This window comes from Metarhizium acridum (genome assembly GCF_019434415.1).
Source record: "Metarhizium acridum strain ARSEF 324 chromosome Unknown scaffold_1, whole genome shotgun sequence".
Classification (NCBI taxonomy): domain Eukaryota; kingdom Fungi; phylum Ascomycota; class Sordariomycetes; order Hypocreales; family Clavicipitaceae; genus Metarhizium; species Metarhizium acridum.
The window spans coordinates 5,959,106-5,979,435 of record NW_027094015.1 but is presented as its reverse complement, the minus strand read 5'-3'; the positions used below and the strand labels follow the sequence as shown (position 1 = coordinate 5,979,435).

At 50.9% G+C, this 20,330-nt stretch overlaps 7 protein-coding genes and 1 non-coding gene across 9 annotated transcripts; 4 read left to right on the top strand and 4 right to left on the bottom strand.

Moving 5' to 3' along the window:
• Positions 1–1,261: 1,261 nt before the first annotated feature.
• On the bottom strand, positions 1,262–7,660 carry SCC2 (Sister chromatid cohesion protein 2). Its single transcript, XM_066116962.1, has 3 exons — positions 7,231–7,660; positions 6,971–7,155; positions 1,262–6,919 (listed from the first exon to the last, which is right to left on the bottom strand). The coding sequence occupies exon 3, from the start codon at positions 6,265–6,267 to the stop codon at positions 1,705–1,707; it is 4,563 nt and encodes a 1,520-aa protein (XP_065978849.1). The 5' UTR covers positions 6,268–6,919; positions 6,971–7,155; positions 7,231–7,660; the 3' UTR covers positions 1,262–1,704.
• A 326-nt stretch (positions 7,661–7,986) lies between these two features.
• On the top strand, positions 7,987–8,487 carry RPA12 (DNA-directed RNA polymerase I core subunit rpa12; the record flags this gene model as incomplete). Its single annotated transcript, XM_066116961.1, has 3 exons — positions 7,987–8,101; positions 8,170–8,404; positions 8,469–8,487. 3 exons carry the CDS (start codon positions 7,987–7,989, stop codon positions 8,485–8,487), a joined length of 369 nt encoding a protein of 122 aa, XP_065978848.1.
• A 65-nt stretch (positions 8,488–8,552) lies between these two features.
• LIA1_2 (deoxyhypusine hydroxylase) lies at positions 8,553–8,753 on the bottom strand (the record flags this gene model as incomplete). Its single annotated transcript, XM_066116960.1, has 1 exon — positions 8,553–8,753. The coding sequence occupies one exon, from the start codon at positions 8,751–8,753 to the stop codon at positions 8,553–8,555; it is 201 nt and encodes a 66-aa protein (XP_065978847.1).
• A 178-nt stretch (positions 8,754–8,931) lies between these two features.
• LIA1_1 (deoxyhypusine hydroxylase) lies at positions 8,932–9,708 on the bottom strand (the record flags this gene model as incomplete). The annotated part of the gene is made up of 2 exons (XM_007809508.2): positions 9,129–9,708; positions 8,932–9,064 (listed from the first exon to the last, which is right to left on the bottom strand). Exons 1-2 carry the CDS (start codon positions 9,584–9,586, stop codon positions 8,932–8,934), a joined length of 591 nt encoding a protein of 196 aa, XP_007807699.2. The 5' UTR covers positions 9,587–9,708.
• Positions 9,709–9,863: 155 nt separating this feature from the next.
• On the top strand, positions 9,864–9,935 carry J3458_001858. Its single transcript has one exon. It is a non-coding gene; the product is annotated as a tRNA-Gln (tRNA).
• Positions 9,936–10,192: 257 nt separating this feature from the next.
• On the bottom strand, positions 10,193–12,379 carry J3458_001856 (uncharacterized protein). The gene is made up of 3 exons (XM_007809506.2): positions 12,124–12,379; positions 11,910–12,055; positions 10,193–11,842 (listed from the first exon to the last, which is right to left on the bottom strand). Exons 1-3 carry the CDS (start codon positions 12,308–12,310, stop codon positions 11,654–11,656), a joined length of 522 nt encoding a protein of 173 aa, XP_007807697.2. The 5' UTR covers positions 12,311–12,379; the 3' UTR covers positions 10,193–11,653.
• On the top strand, positions 10,467–11,393 carry NBP35 (cytosolic Fe-S cluster assembly factor nbp35; the record flags this gene model as incomplete). The annotated part of the gene is made up of 1 exon (XM_007809507.2): positions 10,467–11,393. One exon carries the CDS (start codon positions 10,467–10,469, stop codon positions 11,391–11,393), a length of 927 nt encoding a protein of 308 aa, XP_007807698.2.
• Positions 12,380–12,629: 250 nt separating the features above from the next.
• On the top strand, positions 12,630–14,962 carry J3458_001855 (uncharacterized protein). 2 transcript variants are annotated; one of them, XM_066116958.1, is made up of 7 exons: positions 12,630–13,071; positions 13,141–13,301; positions 13,362–13,456; positions 13,515–13,532; positions 13,601–13,893; positions 13,964–14,183; positions 14,329–14,962. In XM_066116958.1, the coding sequence occupies exons 3-7, from the start codon at positions 13,407–13,409 to the stop codon at positions 14,420–14,422; spliced, it is 675 nt and encodes a 224-aa protein (XP_065978845.1). In that variant the 5' UTR covers positions 12,630–13,071; positions 13,141–13,301; positions 13,362–13,406; the 3' UTR covers positions 14,423–14,962. The 2 variants fall into 2 exon arrangements, with proteins under 2 accessions (XP_065978845.1, XP_065978846.1); XM_066116959.1 differs by having other exon boundaries at positions 13,964–14,962.
• The last annotated feature ends 5,368 nt before the right edge of the window (positions 14,963–20,330 follow it).

The window sequence follows — 20,330 nt, the reverse complement described above, 5'->3', positions numbered from 1 at the left end:
GACTCTGTCGCTTCGTCCGACTCTTCCTGGCTCAGCTTGACTCTCTGCCGGCTTGTGGAAGCGTTAATCAACTTCTTAAGTGACCACCAGCCTGAGGGTCGAAATTGAATGTATGCTGGGCCGGGTCCCGGATTCACACAGTCTCGTATACTGACTGACCCTCTGATGTTTGCTGGACAATCGCCCAGCTGATAAATAAGCTCAATCGGGCAACTGATGTGGATGGCAAGGCCGTGTTGAAGGTTTTTGCCGTTGGTTGCGTTTGCTGGCGTCGGCCACGTGTCGGGTTTCACCGTAGCTTGCAATGACTGGGCACCGAGAAGACCAGATGAGGCCAGTGCGATCCTGTTCGAGTGTGGGCTTTAGGCGTCGATGATGAGAGAGAGGAATCAACACAGGGAAAGGAGCAAAAGGTGCTCATCTTTATACGTAAAAATTCATTTATGAGCCTCGCTCGTCGTTGGATGGCAAAATGCATTGGCGGACATTGCACACAACCAACAGACAGGGAAGGAGCGAACAAAGCAAGGACTTTCAAGTTATAGGCAATTACGAACCAGCACTCCGTACCAATACAGAACAAAGGAAAGACAGCATCTACAGTCCCATTGCGGCCATGCGGCCATTTGCAGTGCCATCGCAGACCTGGTCGGTCTACCCAGGCGTGCGAGTCGTCGTGCGGGTGGTTGTTCATTTGTGGTGCGCCACGCAACAAAAAGGCAGCATGGCTGTGCATGTTATAGAACCGGATTTCAGTCTGAAACTGAAATGGCGCGGCGCCAGGGCAGGGAGAGGCTCCTGCTGGCACCCAGATGCACCCAGGTGCCGCCCATGATCTCAACAGTCACAGCGCAAGCACTGGACCAGACCAGACTAAAAACAAAGGTAAGGTGTGACACCAGACCGGACACAGTCGTGTTTGCTGCCTGCTCATCGCCTCGCAAATCTCGCAGTTGACCGATTGATCAGCACTCTCACTGCCAAGGAACAAGGAACGCCAGCCTCATCTCTGCTTTCCATCTTCGGCTGCATTTACCGGCTGGGCAGCCGTCTCGCCAAGATCCGTGGCGGCCTGGGCCCTTGGACCCTTGATGGCCCCCTCCGTGACGCGAACTGCATGTGTACATACTAACTAGTTACAACATCTGTCCAACTGCAGCCAGCATCTCTGTCAGCTTGCGCCACACGCAAGGCGTCTGGTGCGTATACTTTGACATGTTCCACCATCTGATGCCCCTCGGTGCTGCTGCACATGAGACCACCAGGTCAGCGTCAGCACTGCCGGCACACACACACTGGGCAAACACATGTAACTTTATTTCCATGCCTTCAATTCACCGCATGTCGACACTGCCCTGACCAAGTCTCGTCGTCTCTGCAACTTGCGTGAGAACAAGCATTCAGTTGTATTATGTATATGTAATTTTACAGCCAGTTTCGTGTCCCTCTGTATAGGAGCGAGATGCTCAGGTATCATAGATGTAGACACACAAAAAGAAACGAAAAAATAAAAAAAGAAAGAAAGAAAGAACGACAAAACGCCCGAGTCTCCATCATCGCCATGTTGCACCGAGTTGCCCAGCTACCGTCTCTCTCATATATATAGGATAATGTACCAATATAATTTCCATAACAACTCATCACGCCGTTCGTTCTTCATAGCACGTCGCTTGTCCTTTAGAAAATACGCCTGCCACTCTTCGGCTAGATCCAGTCCCCGTCCAAGTCTCCGTCATCGCTCTGGTCCACGCTTTGCTTGCGCGGTCGGCCTCTTTTGCGTGTCTGCGACCCCGAACGAGCTCTCTTCTTGCGTCCCCCAGGAGTTCCCGCCGCCTTTCTCTTGCGGCCCCTGTCACCTCCGTCATTGTCGTCCTCGCCCTCGCTGGGGGTGCTTGGCCCGCCGCCCATATCCATGTCGTCGTCTTCCTCAGCCACCTTGAACTCCTTGTCGACATTCATCAACTCCACGAAAGCCTTGCACTTTTGTACCATGCTCTCCTGGCTGGAAAGCCCGTTCATGTGAGATGCGATTTCGTCCCACACTCTTTCGCCGTGAACGCCTTGCACCTTTAGTGGTGTTTTATTCAGATCCTTTGCTAGAGCCTTCGCACGGCTGTCATGTCGATTCGTGCCCATGCCAAAGAGTCTGCGTAAGTGAGTTCGTACCTCCCAGAGGGAGAGTAGGATAATCGATCCAGCCGTCAGTTGTCGGAGGCGCTGCGGTTCCACTGAGAGGGTCGGCACCGGGACAGCGGGAGGCGGTACATCGGACTCTGTTCCACCAACTGGCACATCTCTCTCCAGCAAAGTTTGCGTCTGCCCTTCTTGCTGATCCACATCCATGCGCACATTGAATACTTCGGATTCAATCGCCTGGGCCACACCAGCACCAGTGCTCGCAACCATCTTTTCAATCATGTTGACCGTAGTCTGAAGTTCTCCGATTGAGTGGTACTCGAAGAACGCAAGATTTTCGGCAATAAAACGTGCAAAGTCTACCTGATGTGGCATTTCAGTCTCAACGTTCAGCTTCCCCAATTCAAAGTCTGCTTGACCAACGAATTTCTCCAAAAAGCGCTGCCGATTTTTCATCTTGCTGATCTTCAAAACCTCTATGAGTAGGTGAAGCTTCGACTGAAACGGCTCCACGGTTGCTCCATGCGAGTCCTTGACAATATCTCGTTGATAATTGTACGCAGACTGAACCGCTTTGACGTACTCTCTCTCCAGGACAGTCTCGTGTTTTTCGTGTAAGGATCGATGTTCCATATAGGCCAGCTCTGCAATCTTCCTATTGGCAGACGTTTCCAACGTGATCAAAGTCACGCCAGTCTCCTTGGGGTGAGTCAACCCTTGACGATTGATGCTTCCCAGGACCTCCATGGCCAAGAATGCATGTTCGTCTTGGCTGGACAAGGCAATCCGAGTAATATCCTTGAGGAAACGCTGTGTAGCCCCACTGGCAACATCATCAAAATTGGTTCCTCCCATGACTGTAAGCTCCTTGTTCTTCTCCTTCGGAGCTTCAGCAGCTGCTTCCGATCGTCTTTCTTCTGTCACGAGAAATTCTTTGAAGGATCTTAGAATCATTGTCTCAAGAATAGGTATCTTGTCCTGGAACACCTGTTGGAATGCCGTGTACACCTTGACGAGATCATAATTGCGAGGCCAAGACTGGCAGACAAGGCCAATGGCTTCAATTGATGCTTTTCGTGCGTCCAGTGGTTGTTGAGGCGATGAGAATGGTGAGAGAATGTCGACAATAAGCTTCGGCACTGAGTCCCCTTTCCAGCCAGGGAACTTCTCTCGAAAGATGCGAGCTTGCTTGTCGAGATCGCAATGTTTCCCAACGCTGCCTACGATGATGGAATAAGCGGCGACAAGATTGAGACGCTTGGCGTCCAACGGTACCTTGCTCAGCTTTTGTATTCCCACCAAGCTCGACGCAACGAGGTTGCCCAACGGTGCAAAGTCTTTGAGCAATTCGCACACAGTATGAGCACACGCAATCAGGTCGTCCAGGGCTCCGCGAGATGAAATTTTGCCAATGCCTTTAAGTAGCTGCAATCGTACGTCGGCCAAAAACTCGGTATGCACGTTAGGTAGTTGTGGTAGCACTCGTTTGTAAATTACTGTGACAGCTCGAAAAGCAGCTAGTTCATCTGCACCTGTAAAGCTGGCCAGTTGTGTCTTGAGCAGCTTGATTTGCTCAAAGTTGAAAAGATTTGGGTCAGCCTTCGCAAAAATGGTAAGGACTTGCAAGGCGTCACGACCAGATGGAACGGTTGGATCTTCCGACTCGGGGTTGTCAATCAATCCAAACATGATCCCAACCAGTCTCGAGCAGACCTCAAATGGTCCATCCAGAGACTTGCTGCCGGGCTTGAGAATAGCCTGGAACACCTTGTCCAGAATTTCGGTGACAGTTCCCCCCTTCACAGTTTGAATAACAAGTGACACATGTTCTGCAAGTGACGTTTCGAAGCTTGCAGTGTTCTCGTTGGTATAAAAAGGTGCAAACCAAACTTCTTCAATCATCTGCCGAGCAAGGTCCCGCACACCTTCATCAGGATCCTGAATGCGGCGGAGCAGACCATTGGCAACGGCACTGCGCAGGTTTTTGCCCCGATTCCGCAAGTAAATATCACGGGCCAACTTCATCGCTCGCTTTCGCACACCCACACCAGCATCCTGGAACCGATCGATAATCTTGGGGGTAAGCGATGCCTCTAAGACTGGACGCATGCTAATGCAGCTACCCAATAATCCCAAAGCCGAATCTCTGACTTGAGTTGAAGAGTCACTGGCACAATCCAGAATAAGCTGAATAACAGTCGAGTCACCATCCAGGATCGAGGGATCCGTTTCAAGCACCTGGTTGACGCTCTTCAAGCTTTTACTGCGGACTGTAGCTTGGTCACTTGCCATGGAGCCCAACAGAATATTAAGAATCTTGCCGAACGACTCACAGAAGGGTGATCGCAGCAAAATGATCGAAAATGCAAACCTCGCTTGGCTAGTCGTGACTGCTTTGAACGTGTACTCGCTTGCCAACCATTGGCGGTCTTCTATCATCATTCGCAACCGAAACGCCGATCGGCCCAGCTCCTTATCGCATTCTGAGTCATGGTCTTGTATGTTGTCGTATGTGGTATGAACTCTAGTCGCCCAGTCAGAAATAAGAAAAGATACTGCGCTTGACAGGTGGGGATCCTCAGAGCTTCTTTCTTGCAGATACTCGAGAACACCTCGATACGGTCCGGCCCAAGCGATAACGTTTTCCATTGGACATCTCTGCTCGAGACAGTGAGTCGCCAGATCAGATAGGTACTGTGAGTATTCGCCAGCATCACTGCTTATAAATGCACCTGCAGACCTCTTCACATGGGACCGGAGGCGCGATATGGCAGCACTCATGGTTCCCAGCAGCTCCAAAGCCATATTTTTGGCTGGCGCTGCTGTTTTAGGTGCCTCGAACAGCTGCACCATCATAACCATGAGCAAGCGCAGGAGGAGCTCTGCGGAAGGCCAGTCAGGCAAATCAAGGCACGTTGTGAAATCGTCAACGAAAAGATCGAGCAGGTTGCGATAGGGTGTGTCTCCAGATTTGGTTGAGCCCATGGCTCGCTTGACGATAAAGTTGATGACATAAGACGCATTACGAGCAGCAGTATCAATCAATGGGGCCGCAACGCCTTCTAATTCTTGTATTGCGACTGCAGGTTGCTCGGCGCCTTGTTCTTCGCTCAGAATGGTGGCAGTAGCTTGGTTCCGCTTCAGCGGTCGATCGTCCTCATCATCCCCTCCCAGCCCATCCACATCCATAGCTCGGATGTTTGAGCCTTGTCCAGCACCGTTGCCACCTCCAACCCGACCAGAGCTGGCTTGAACGAGGCGCATGATAAGGGCCGAAACAGGCTGAACACTGCCGCCATCGGCTAGCTTAAACTGCCTGGAACTTAGTTTGCCCACCGGAAGCTTCTCCAGCGAAGTCAGTATGTCATCAATAATGCCTTGTCTCTGTTCCGGTTTTATCAAAAAGATTTGACAGAGCATATCCATAGCAACTGAGCGAATTCCATCAAATTTCTGCAGGCCAATGGCGGAATCTTTCTCGAAGTAGGCGTTCTCCACGAAAATCAGCTTGGATGCAGTGAATTCGAGTGTGTTAATGACTGTCTCTGACAATTCAATCTTGGTGATTAGCTCCGCAAGAAGAGCCGATAACTTCTGACAGCAGACAAATATGGAGGCAATTGCCTTCTTGTGCTTCTGGATAAGCTTGAACAAGCCACCCGAACCGCCAGAATTGCGAAGTTCGACAAGAGGCATAACAATATCTTCGGTTACAGCCTTGTATATGTTGACGCATTTGGTGATTACCGCTTCTGAGTACAGCTGCTTGTCTTCTCTGCATCCAGACATTATGCGGAGGCAAGTTCGTGCAGATTTAAGAGCCGTTTCTAATTCTCCGAGTTGCTGAACCCATGATTCAACTGCCGCTTCATCCCAGTTTTCATCAACACGGATGTCGAGACCTTCAGCTTGTTTCAAGCTAGCTTCGCTCAGCTTCATGACTCTGAGAAGATTCTCAAGAGGGACACCATTGAAGCTCCTCAAGCCAATGACCTTTTGTATAGCGGTGTGCATTTTCTGTTGCGTTGTGGCCGTCATTGCGGCTTCTTGATCTGTCGTGAGCGTAACAATGTGTTCCAAACCCGGTTCCATGACCAAGGCGCCGCCAACTGCTGAAAAAACTTGACGCATGAGGGCGTCAAGGGAGTCAAGCGCGAACTCCCCTCGCTGTCGTTGATCGAGACTAGCCCCAATAATGTCCTGACCGTCCCCAAATTCCTGCCTCTCTTTCCGCCTAACCGAGAGATTCTCGGGTGCATCTGGAGCAACCTTGAACTCCAGATAATCTTCTCTATTGATTCCAGACAGTGGTAGTTCAATGCGAAGACCGGCGTTATTGACAACAATAGACTTTGCGGTTAATGGATTTGACTGGCTGTATTGCTGCGCTTCCACAATTAACTGATCATGAGGGGTGATTATATTCTGATCGGAATGATCATATGAAATTTCAGCATATTGCGAGCGATCAAAGGACTGTTTCGTGGAAATCGCAACCTCTATCTTAGTTTTGCCACTACCTGCGTTATTCTTTGCCGCGCTTTGCGATTGCACACGAATTGTTGGACTTTGAGATACTGAGTCGGCAGCCAACTTCAAAGGCTGTTCTGTTTCTCCGTTCACCAGCTTAGGGCTGCTGATATTTGGCTTCGTGGCCTTGAAGAAGCTGCCCACTCGTTCGTATACCGCCTTGGCTATCGGTGAGAGACTTTGAGAAATGCTTCTATTGTGAGTCGATGCCGCCGAGCTTGATGGCGCTCCGTTAGGCACAGTGGGAAATTTACTAGCAATGGTTAGCATAGCATACGATGAGCATGAGAATTCTTCCACTGACTACTGGGTTCGCTTTGACGGTTTCAAATCATGCAAAACATGATCAACTGTTTGCTTCAGGTTCTTTGCACCGTGTGGCTGGCTCGTAGCTTCCTGGTTCACTCTATCATAATCTTGCGTTGAGAACAAGTCCGAGATTGGAAGCGATGGTGATCCAGATCCGACGCTTAGGGTCCGGGATGATGTCTAACTGTTGTGTCAGGAATTCAAGCCCCTCATATAATCCACCGAATAGCGTCATTACAAATCCGAGGTCCTTACCAGGTAGAAAAGGTACTGTAGATGTCTGCGGAGAATAAGGCAACGACTCCTGCAGCGTGAATGGTCGCGATACGTCGTTCTGTTCTCTAGAGGCCCTGAACAGATTTGACCCCATTCTTAGGGCCGTTGGTGTTGTAATGGGCCATGTTATCCATATTGTAGGTCGTCACAATAGGGCCGCTCTTCAGGCATGGCCGAGGGAAGGAGCCGTCCGGTTTCGTCGCATCGAGGCAGGAGCGATGCTGCGAGACAATATGAGCTAGTCAATTCCGGCGCTGACAACTAAGATTAGCGAGACAGACAGAAAGAACAATAAACAAGCAACACTATTCTCTAATAAATACGAGTGTATGCGCAAAAGGGGGACAGCAATGCGATGCCTAGCCAAAAGTGAGCGGAATTTGATGATGAGACTCCAGCTTCGTCCTCAACAAGTCTCGGACAATTGCGACAGGCTCGAACACGCCTGGGAGGCTCAGGTAACCAGTGACCTCGTCCTGCATGGGTCCTGCCGTGGACCCATGACATGCCACATCCAACCAATGACAGGTTTTTCCTTGCACGACGTGTGCCGTCCCTTGCCTTATCGTTTATCCGATAAGCAAAAAAGATGGGCTTATCAAAATAATAGATGGTAGGCTTTTTCCGATACAGAAAGAACACAACAGAGGCTTTGCGCCGAAATTTATCTTGGTCTATTCGAGTGTTCAATCAGCAGTTGCAGACAACCATCAGTATTCTCTATAACAAGATTCAATGGCTGCCATAGGCTCCCTCGTTTTCTGTACTGACTGCGGGAATCTTCTTCCGGCTACCCAAGGCACGGAGAAGAACTCGCTGAAGTGCGAATGCTGCGATGCTTGGAATAAAGGTTTGCGACGACCACACTCTTACCCAAACTTGATATGTACAAGCACTAACCCATTGGTTCGCGCGTAGACACTGGCTCAAAAGTCATCGTCACGCAGTCCAAGCCGTCAGACTTTCCGTCTTTCCTGCGGCAAAAATTGCAGTCCAACGTCCAAGCTGTAGAGAGACACAAGCTTAAGACCTCAAGCACAGTGCAAGAACGGTGCCCCAAATGCGGACGAGAAGAAGTCACATATACCAATGTGCAGCTTCGTAGTGCTGATGAAGGCTCAACGCTCATTTACAACTGTGAATGCGGTCACTCGTTCGTGCCATCCCCCTCCCACTGATGATGCATCGCTGCGTCGTACTAACTTCCATTTTACCAGGTGGCACGAGAACAATTAGCGTCTTTTTGGTATTGCATTTTTTTTGGCGGGCTATTTTATTCTATATAAAGCGTTTACTTTTTTTTATGCAGAAGCACTTGCTGCTTCCGGTATTAGAGCATATTCAGCGTTACCACTTTGCTCATACTCTGCCATATCCAATGCAACGATGACGCTTTCTCGGACGACCTTCTCTTTATCGTGAAGGAATCGCTTCAGTGTCTCCTCTACGCCCTCTTCCTCCCCGAGGCTTCCAAGCGCCTCAGCAGCCTCGTGACGAACCATGCTAGCCTCTTCGGAGTTGCTCAAAGCAGCCGTAAGAGCAGGAATAGAAGCGGGGTGTGACAACTGTCCAAAGACGAAAGCAATTTCGTGGCGAAACAAAGCAGAAGAGTCGGCAAACCCTTTTGCCAGGGCAAGCACGGCAGGAACGGCGGTCGCGCAGTCGGGCGGTGAGGCAAGGTCACGCAGGGCGAACATGGCGCGGTAGCGCATAAAGAGAGGCTGTGTGGTATCCATAAGCTGCTTGCCCAGCTGTTCGACGTTCTTTTCCCGATTCGGGCAGGGGCGGCGCGGGATCAACCGAGGCAAAATCGCTATATTTTGGTTAGAAATACGAGATATAACCTTCATAAACATGGCCGAGCACTAGTGACCGACCTCTGTCGTAACTTTTCTTGCTTGCGCATCTCTGAGTTCTCCCACTCTATCCGATCGATGGCGATCTCGCAAGTCTCAGTAATGACAACGTCTTCGCCCTCGCGATCGCGGAAATACTTCAGCAGCTCCAAGTTGTCGGGCTTGCCAAGCGCGCCCAGAGCCTCAGCAGCTTCGTGTCTGCACATGGGGTCCTCCTTCAGATCCGAGAGCACATCTCGCAACGGCTGAATCGCCGCATCGTTGGCGGTCTGTCCGAGGCAATAAGCCAGTTCGTGTTTCAGTAGAGCCGACGGCGATGCAAACGCAGCTGCGATAGCCTCGATAGCGGCCACAGCAGCGGCAGGCTCTCCAGTTCGCGCGACGTGCTTGAGCGAGAAGAGGGCTCGGAACCGGACTGGTAGCGGGGTGGCTTCGGAGCACAGGCTCTCCCGTAGGCTCTGAACGGTAGCGTCTGCCATGTTGGAAAAGGCAACTTGTCGATTTCACCGTCGGCAGGGAGAAAGCTGAAGTACTGGCAATGCGAAATTTGAAGGCGGTTTAGCGACGACTGCCCCTCCAAATCATGCGGCGGCCCTCGTCGTAACTCCGTAGCCAAGAAAGAAAAATTTAGGTGGGGTGATACGCGATAAGAATGCATCCCGCCGCGAGTCGGGGCATCAAGCGTTGAATGCTATATCTAACAAATTAAGGCCCGTCTTCACAACCAACCATGGGAAGCGGCTAACCGCTTCAATCGGTTCCATGGTCTAACGGTTATGACTGCGGATTCTGATTCCGCCAGCGAGGGTTCGACTCCCCCTGGAACCTGCTAAGGCATCATATTTTTTTGTATCTATTATGCTATTGCAGTCAAGAATGATGTTTTGCTGTAAATCGGTAGAATCAATGATTTGTGCCTTCCGTTTTTTTCCAACTGAGTGTCCGTGTTCTGTCAAGTAAGGACGAATAGCTGGGAGACAAAACTTCGGATTAGCGTCTTCTTTTCGTGGTAAGCAGGTGTATCATAGGCCACTACCTACCCTAGACGATACCAAGATCATGCCCCGTCATGAGATACGCATGCTGTTGTATTGTACGGTAGTCCGGGGAACACGTGTGTTTTAAGGCAGTGAATTGTCCACTGTGATGGGCTAATTATTTGTGTGGCTGTTGTGCTCTCTTCCCAAAAGGAACCAGGTTACGTGGTTACGTACTATACTAGTCGTGTCTCCAAATCGGACCGCCCGCATTATTAAGCCTCAACCACGACACAATGCCACGCTCTCTTTGCTGGACTACTTTTATTATAATCGCAACATCACCACAACCTCCTGAAAACACCGAAAAACAAACGTCGTGATGGCACCGTCCCTCGAGGAGCCAGAGCCAGTATCCGACGTCCTCGCCAACCCTCTCAAACAAAAGCCACAACTTATCGCCCCGGAGCCGGAGCACTGTCCCGGCCCGGAATCACAACAAGCAGGTCGAGCGGACTCTTGCGCCGGCTGTCCCAACCAATCCATCTGCGCATCCGCGCCAAAGGGCCCAGACCCAGACATCCCCCTCATATCAGCGCGCCTCGAAAATGTCAAGCACAAGATCCTCGTGCTCAGCGGCAAGGGCGGGGTGGGCAAAAGCACATTCACGTCCCTGCTCGCGCATGCCTTTGCCACCAACCCAGACAGCAACGTGGGCGTCATGGACACAGACATTTGCGGGCCCAGCATCCCCAAGATGATGGGGGTGGAAGACGAGACGATTCACGTCAGCGGTTCCGGCTGGTCGCCGGTGTGGGTGATGGATAACTTGGGCGTGATGAGCATCCAGTTCATGCTGCCGAATCGAGACGATGCCGTCATCTGGAGGGGGCCCAAGAAGAATGGCCTGATTAAGCAGTTCCTCAAGGATGTGGAATGGGGCGAGCTGGACTTCTTGCTGGTCGATACGCCGCCGGGCACGAGCGACGAGCACCTGAGCGTCAACTCCTTCTTGAAGGAGAGTGGGATTGATGGCGCTGTCGTGGTAACGACCCCGCAGGAAGTTTCGCTGCTGGATGTACGCAAGGAGATTGACTTTTGTCGCAAGGCGGGCATTAGGATACTGGGATTGGCGGAGAACATGAGCGGGTTCGTGTGTCCCAACTGCAAGGGCGAGAGTCAAATATTCAGACCTACCACCGGCGGCGGCAAAGGTCTGGACAGAGGAGATGGGGATTCCGTTCCTCGGCGCTGTGCCTTTGGACCCGAGGATCCGGATGGCTTGCGATTACGGAGAGAGTTATTTTGATTCGTTCCCGGACAGCCCGGCTTGTCTGGCGTTTAAAGAGGTGGTGAAGAAGGTGGCCAGCCAACTGGGCTTGGATACAACCAACGTGTTACCTGATGACGAATAGAACTATGACATAGATTGATGATATATGCAAATAATACTCGCTGAAATGATATTACAAACCCTATTGTTATTGCTTTTTCTCTTCTGCTTTTACATGCCACTTCACGCCATCAGAGTATTCGTTTTGTTGTATACTTGGATTGCTTTTTGCTAGGCTATTTGCTAGCCAGCTTTTCGGGAATCTCTTCGAGGTCCTCCACCGACTCGATATCAATGACGCTGCCCGCCTCGCTCGTGCTTCGCATCAACTCCTTTGCGCCGGCGTACAGCATTCTCACCTCGGCATTGCAGGTTATTGGAAGGTAGTATAGCAGCACGTAGGGTACTGAGAGTCGCCCGTCGGACTTTGAGGTAGGTGTATCAGTCCGAGTCCTACCCTCATGGTGAAACACGACGGGATGAGGAACGTACCGTTGTGATGGGGTAGCTGAGCAGAACAAACCGTGGCGTGTGATCCGGCAAATCCTCAGCAACCTCCTTGAGAGACTTGTAGACTCGGGCTTCGTCGTAGTCGTCGAGGGCTTGTCGGATCTCGTGTGTGTTCTTATCAATCATATCTACCGACGCCATGTCAGCTGGCCGACGGCAAATCCCTGGATGCTCGGCTCAAACGGGCGATGCGTACAGATAACAGCCTGTGGATCCTTGGCTCTCGATGTGGTCAGTCGGAACTTGCGCAGGTGTTCCTTGGTTTCACCGGAAAAGGTGTACAATCTCGATTCGGAGGCCTTTGAAGCGGGGTGAATTGCATCAGCAGGCCTTGATCTCAAGGCAACGGAGGACTCGGGAGGAGCACAGCGCAAAGGCGTCATACCATGATAAAATGCTGGTTGCAAGTTACCACCAAGCGGTTCGAGAGAAGGCGCAGATGTTTCTTCTGCCCCCGGAGCAATGTCGCAACGACTGCAGCCTCCAAAGACAAGCTTGCGACGACGACGAAAGAGCTCAGCCCCGCCAAACCAGTTGAGCTGAGCTTTGAGATATTATGGACCCCGTCAACTTCACGAATGCTCGCTCACTCACTCACTCACTTGGGCATAGTCGGCATAGTCGAGGCCCCACATGTCACGGCTGTCCACACTGCCTTCGGAGTAGCATCTCGAGTTACCGTCCACATGCGTGCATGTTCCGTCTCTCCTTCAGCCACCGACAAAGCTCAAGTTGCATCTCGCCGCGGCATTCGCTGGCGTCGGGTCACACGCAAAATACAAACCAGGCCAATTTCTGGGACCGGTCAACTGGGGTCAACTGGCTCGAAAACCCCAGGATTGTGGGTGCTGTCTCGGAGAGACCAAAAAAACGGGAGAGGCGATTGAATGGCTACTTTCAACAGCCCAATCATCCCGTTTCCAGCATCATTGCACACAAGGCGCCCTTCAGAACCTCCATGTTGCCGCGACTATCTCAGCTAGCAAGACATTTGGCAGCCCCATTGCCGTCACTTGCTCAGGTACGTCGGCGTCCGTCGGCGGCGGCGCTTTCGAGAATGGCCTCGACGTCTCAGGATAGGAGTACGCGCACAATTCACAGTGCTGCGTGTTTGATTATTGGAGATGAAGTTTTGGGCGGAAAGGTATGACACGACCTTGCTGCATTTGAAGCCCACCATGGCGAGCGAGTCTTTTGAAGCTGACTCTGGCAGACTGTTGATGTACGTCATATATATAACTTATATGTGGTCCGAGGTGGGCGGGCGGCCTTCCATGCCACGAATGAACCACGTCGACAATCCCCTACAGTGGTAACTGACTTGGACAGACCAATTCGGCCTATCTGGCCAAATGGTGCTTCTCGCTTGGAATTGTAAGATTTTCTTTTTCGTTCCTTTGGTAGACAGACCTCTTGGGGCTAACTGGGGACCAGAGCTTGAAACGCGTTGAAGTCATTGAAGACGATGAGAGCGAAATTATGGAAGCGGTCCGCCGCATGAGTGATCGCTATGATTTTGTCGTCACCAGGTCAGTCTTTTCCTAGCCATAATCAGAATCGATAGTGACCTGGTAGCTTGGCTTTCAGCGGCGGTATTGGACCAACGTAAGTGACCTGACACCTTGATGCCTTGCGAGTCACTGGGTGTGCGACTGACGGTTTATGACCTCTAGTCACGATGACATCACCTACCAATCCATTGCCAAGGCGTTTGACTTGCCATTAAAGCTGCATGATGAAGCGTTCCAGAAAATGAAGGTGCTTTCAAGACCCGATACGCTCACTCCAGGTTTTGATTGGGAAACCGACTCTCCGGCGCTGCAGGCCAAATTACGAATGGTCAGGCTGCCGACAGACGAGAGTCGAGACTTGAAGAGCCAGTTTCTCTTTGTGTCGGACAACCTGTGGGTTCCTATCTCAGTTGTGAATGGCAACATTCATATATTGCCCGGTGTTCCCTCCCTGTGTAAGTTCCAACCTACTTCGAGTTTCTCAATATCTGCCAAACTCGAGCTTGTCTAACGCCGATTATATAGTCCAGGCGTTACTCGACGGAATGAAGCCATTTATACTCCCCAGACTGGTAGATCCTGAAGGCAAGGGAACCTGCAGAATCTTGATTTCTACGCCAATGCCAGAAAGTGCCGTGGCGGCTTATCTTACAGAACTGGCGGCCAGGGTTGAACCCAAAGGTGTCAAAGTTGGAAGCTATCCTAGGTGGGGCAAGAAGCGCAACACCGTCACGCTTGTCGGCAGGTAAGCAGGCACTTCTTCAATCGTTGCACTTCTGGACGTGAAATGAGGGATCTGACTGGCCTATGTGCTTCCCGGCGGCTGGCCCCGCAAGATTGAAGTTTGCTCATTTAAATGGACTTGCTAACTAAACAATTCGCCAAAACAGGGATCAAGCATTCCTCGAAAGTTTAGTTGCCGAGGTTGAGGAGAATGTCAAGGGGCGTCGTGTTAGTCAAGAGGATGAAGCAGATGATCTTTAAGAGTTGCAGAAGCGGCTGTTACTCTCGAACACGACATTTGGACTGGGCACGGATATAACAGTATATGACTTTCTTAGAGGCGTTAAAATCGAGTCACTTCACAGAGCATGTCAGGTAGCACAAGACGCCATTGTATAGTCGCAGCGTCCATCAGCTCTTGGTTCCCGATGTCCAAAGAAACCGTTTCTCAGTAAGCCAAATATGAGCTTGGTGGATGGTTTTAGCCGTCCAGACACGAGTCATGTTCTTGGCTTGACCTCCAGATGATCTTGCCCCTTCAGTACTTGCGGAGATGATTGTGAGAAAGACCGATTGTCCTGTGGGGGATTGTCTTTGTAGCTTCCGCACCACGGACTTGATTACAGTTTCAAGACAATCAAAGAACAAGAGAATGAGCCTGCATACGGAGCATTCAGTGCCATATATTGCCAGGTGCTGTGGCCCAAGGAAAAAACTCACTGCGATACCATCCGCCCGAACACTTTATTGTTCTTGCCCGGCTCTGGCTCTGTTCCAACCACGGAGCTTGATGCTTGTTCCGATTTCCGAAGTTTTGGGGCTATGCTTGTTGTGTGACCTCGCCAAAGAATTTGTGCCTCAAAGCTCCGAAGATTTTGCCGATCTTCACCAATTCGGGACTTGGGCTTGGCCAATCCCTTGCAGCCGCCAGCCGCCAGGGAACCCCTTTCGCGGAGCGGTTCCAAGAACGACGTCGGTAGATGGCTTCGTGATCCCGGGAAGACCAGCGACATAAAGAGCCGTAGTGGAGGCTCTGGTATACTACATGGCCGTGAGGTTACTCCGTATAGACCGGTGTGCTGCGAACCGGTGATGTAGTAACTAGGCAGTTGCTTGATTGGCGCTGCATGAGGGAACATTCAACTTGGTCACGGCAGCATGTGCTGTACCCTTGATACGGGCATGTTCACAACGTGCGACGTCTATGGGACGGAAATTCTGGCCGTTGGAAAACCTGAGAAGTATGCGATGCAATAACCATTAACCAGGCCAACAGTGGTGTTTGTGCTACTTGGTGATGTCGGCAGTAAGTTGGTTATCGGTTTTTGTATTCCGCACACCGTACTCCGTACTCTATAGAGAAATAGACGGAAATACGCACATCAGCATGGATGCTTTCAACGGGCGAATATCGAAAGCCTGGGCAAATTTGATGCCCATAATCCTCTGGATTCCAGTATTAGATGCGGATGGAGCAAAACTTGGCGTTTATTCCCTCCTTGTTTACCCTGAGGGTCCGAGGATGTCAAGCCATGTTCGATGGGAGTGGATACAGTAGTAGTGGGCTGGCCAGGGTAAGCTCAAATGTGAAGTGTGGAGAGCGTCGTTCTAGAAGCTCCAAGGCTTGGATAGCTTGATGGGTCGGTCCTGTATTTCGGTCTGGCGATTACAAGCTTTGTACGGAGTAGTTACCTACGCACAATATTGTGTCTACAACAGTTGCTGTCCTGCAAGAGACTGGCAATGCTGTTTATTGGCATGTTTGCTGGCTCCAAACTCTCCCTGTTTGCGCCAGTGGCTACTCCGTACTCAGCTGGCGGACATGGTTTTCTAGGTGGAGAAATCGAGCAATCGTTGAGACATTTGATGCTGTAACGGTGGACTCCCTGAGCAAGTCACGACTCGATTTGTAGCCGTAGCAAGGTCGAGTTAGTGCGTGGTCATGAGACGTCACCACTGGTCGCGCGGCCGAAGGTGATGAAGCGGCTGAATGACCCAACCCAATGAAATGTCAATGCCCAGAAGTTATCGTGAGACTAGTCCTATGGGCCATGATGCGTTTCCGCACTGATTTTCGCGCGATGTAGCATCCGCGAGGCAATAACTGAGCTCTCCTCGGACCTGTATTACGCTAATTGAATCATCGATGTTGTAAATTCGGCCAAGGCCTCACGATCGAGCACTCGCTGTGTCCGTAGTGTGACTCTGACGCTGTCTAATTTATCACACTTGCTGACTGGGTTCTGGCTGCAACGGCACCTAACACGGGATGGAAAACCGTCACCCTCTCCCGACTGACACTCCTAACAAAATATATTCGAATTTGAAGCGGCCGATGCCACATATCCCAATCACACACTCTGACATCATGTTTGCTTTTCAGTTCTAGATTGTCTACCTTGGCGCCATCAGCCTTCATCTATCTGCACCACTTGGGCAGACTTGCAGACATGAGAGTGCAGGCGAGAAATTAGATAGATGTTGATCTGACAAGCTGAGTAAATAAGGTAATCGGTAACCCACCAGGCCGAGAATGTACTACTGCATTGTACGGAGTAGTCCGTACCAAGTTGGTGATAGGTGCCTGACATGGGGACATGGGGCCGGCCAGACTCAGGGGTACTGCTAACACGGAAACGCAGGCGAGAACTCTAGATGAAAGCGTGCGCAGAGCGGGTATGCATGCGATATGCGCTCAGTTGACACCCGAGATTTGACAATATGCAGGTCTCTCTTACGACCTAATGTAAACACCCTCAGGTTCAGTGTTCTTGTCATTCCTGTCATGACTGCATGCCAGGTGGGTTATTATATCTCGGGCTGATGGCGACTGGTCACCTTCCAGCTAGCTTTATGATATCATCCAACCGGCGAAATTCGTGGCGCTGATGCCAAATACCAAGCGATTTTGCCCTTGCAGTCGGTGGAACGAATGATTAGAGTCACCCCAAAAACGAAGCTGGGGTATCGTAGCAAACGGACGACAAGCACGGACCCTCAGGTAGTAGCAGAGAATACTTGATGAAGCTGTTTCCAGTCATTATGTGTTTTGTTCCAGCATCGCTGACCCCTATCCGTGAAGAGGGACAGCGGAAACAGTTTTCCTCTGAGCGGCCGTGATTCATTCCGGTAATGAGACGAGTACCCAAGCATGTAGTAATGGGGAGCTAATAAAAGCGTACGGAATAGCGTCTAGGCATCCGCACGAACCACCTGTTCTGTGGCGGTGACGTGCTAATGCCCAGCTGTGAACAAATCAGAATAGTTGGAGGAGTCGGAGAACTTGACATCAAGCCTGGTGCATGTGTGTTCGGTTCTCGGTTCGTTCCGGGGTACTTGGGTGTCGTGCCATCGAACTTGCACTCAGCACTGGAGCCTTTTGCACCTGCCAACGTTGACATGCCAACTGGGCGATGGATCATTAAAGGGGCAGGAGCTAGCGTGCTAACCTGGCACCCAGGCACAATTGACTCTTGTTGCACGAGCAGCTGCGCATCTGCAGTCGCCAAAAATGTCTATCGAAGCAAAGGACCAACTCCGGTCTGTTATGACTTGTTCCTCCTCATGATGTAGGCGCCATTGTCCCGAGTCCTCCTGCGTGAGGATAATAGTACCGCTTTGGAAAGGTTCGACGCAAAACAACATAAAGCACGGAATGCCGGCTTCGACAAGAACGGAGCAAAAGCCATCCGATCAAACAGTCTCAAACAAGACAGACATGCCAGGTCTCGGCACTATGGACTGGCACATGGTTGATTTTCCTCCGCCCGATTGGCGCGCGTGAGTATTTTACTTTATTCAAAACATACACTGATGCTGCTCATAGTACGAATGGCTTTCCAGGAAGATCCATCTCTCTTTACGGTACCCCAAAAGTACGGCTTTGCGAAACAGACTCCTTTTTGCAAGCAATGCGTTTGCGCAAAGCATGAATTACCAGCTCTGGCACGTTGGAGTAGCCGCGGAGTTCATGTGTATTATGCTATAACACGAGGCAGTGCAATGAGTACCCCATATTGCACGCTTGTGCAACAAATTCTGCCTTTTATTATTACTATTCTCTCTACTCTCTCTTCCATCGTGACCCTGATATTCCAGCATTAATGCCAGTTTCACGCTCAGGACTCACGGAAGGCGTGGGAGGGGAAAGACATTTTGGACTGCCCCTGTTGCTCAATGCAGCAACCAGGGGACCATGGCAAAGACTCCACCATCCCAGGTTCAGTCTCTTTCACCAAGACGCTAACTAGGCGAGTCTTTATTAATAAAGGGCTCAAGGGCTCGGTAGATACGGAGTACTAGGAAGTAGTTGTCCTCCCGTGTCCTTGCCATCTCGACCCAAAGCCTGCATCTTCTACTGGATATGACTTTGCTGATACAAAGCATCGTCACATTGTGTATCGAGTAGAATACGGAGTGCGAAACGCGGAACGTGTTTCGTGGCATATAGTTATTATATGTTGCGCTCCGCCAAGTTGCAGATATGATTCTCACAGCTTTGGATTCTATTGTATGATGTGCTGATATGCTTCTAGATCTAGCTTGGCGCCAAAACGTTTGCATGCATCGTGCACATTTGCATCAAGTCATTTGGGCTTCAATTGTCACGGCCTAATTGACGACATATGTACATATGTACATACGGAGCACATCAAGCAAGTTCTTCATCATACTCCATGCTCAGTATATTACTACAATAAATTGGCAGGCTTCTTATTAATAGGTGTTGTGGGGAGGTCTCTCGCTGCCCGGGAAATATGCGCCTTATTCGGCAAGCCTCCGGTAAGACGGGCTCCTCTTCGAAAGATTACGTTCCATACGGAGCACTCCATATATATTTCACGAAAGAGTAGATCACCAACATGGCGCGATATTGGAACTAAGCGACTGGGTAGTGGGAGAAGCCCACAATGAGAGCAGATAGCCCATATCAAGGGCGGCCCTCGTCGATGTGATTAAAAAAAAAGGCAGGGCCTTGTGTGAGTGCAGCGAGCTGGCTCTGTGCCTGACACAAGAAAAAAAAAAGATGGCTTGCCACAGGGACACAATGGTACCGGTCTGGCAGACTTTGCCAACATCCAAGCCCAAGGAGAGGTGGTGATAGTGGTGGCACCACATCAGACCAGACCAGATCTCCCCGTCGGCAGCCACGTTCTCCGCGGGTGGGGGGGTTTCTATCTCAAAATCGTACCCACGGGCACACACACTTCAACTGTTCTGATCCTCCGTACGAGATGCTAGAGAATGCATGAAACGCTGTTCCGTAGGTGCATTATGCATGCAGTTACCATCAAAAACGCTGAACCCAAAACACCAAACCATGGTTGCTCTGCCCTCACTTTCATGCCGACGCCCTCCCCTGGCGCTAATATGGTAGAGAGGCGGTCCTTCGAAGCTTGCGCACCCAAAAAGGAGCTTGCGGCGGCCAGCCTCTCGTCTATCATGGCCCAATCCTAGGCCTGTTGATGGATTCGTGCTCCACAAGCTGGGAAACAATCCGCCACCAGGGCCAGGACAAGGACCCCTTCCCTTCAGGGCCTACGGAGTAATAGCAGTTAAAGTTCTCTCGACCCTTCCCTCCTTTGAGATGAGGTTTCTGGTTTCTGATTGCAACTTGCTGGGCACGTCCATCCTTGCCATGTCGCCCCTGGTGGTGACTGTGCGGTGACATGCTATGTAAGTAGGTACCTACGTACTTAAGTACCTAGGTAGGTAGTAGGTTTTAGGTACTAGGCCGACAGCCTTCACGTTTATGATGCCCCGGGGACCTACCTGTTAGTAAGTATGTAAGACGAGATGACTGTATGTATTTCCTGAGGACTTCTGGAGGACCTGGTCAATAAACAGAGGAGGCAGCGGACCTGTTGGCATGCCCAATGTACGGAGCAGCCCGAGGAAGTTGACTCGAAAAGAGAGCTATGTTGAACAGATACCCTCTGGTACTACGGAGCACAGACGGTGGCTTCTCGTGGGTAGACGGCGAGAGACGGTGCATCTTGGTGATGGATGACTCGACCGAGGAGGTACTCCAGACTCTGCACTTGGAGTTAATTGGTAGAGTATTTGAACTTGACTCCGTAGACGCTTGCCCAGGAGCCAAACATGGCGCAAGCCTTCTTGATCGCATCGTGCAGTGCAGACGGTGGCTGGCCTTCCTGGTCGTGTGTGA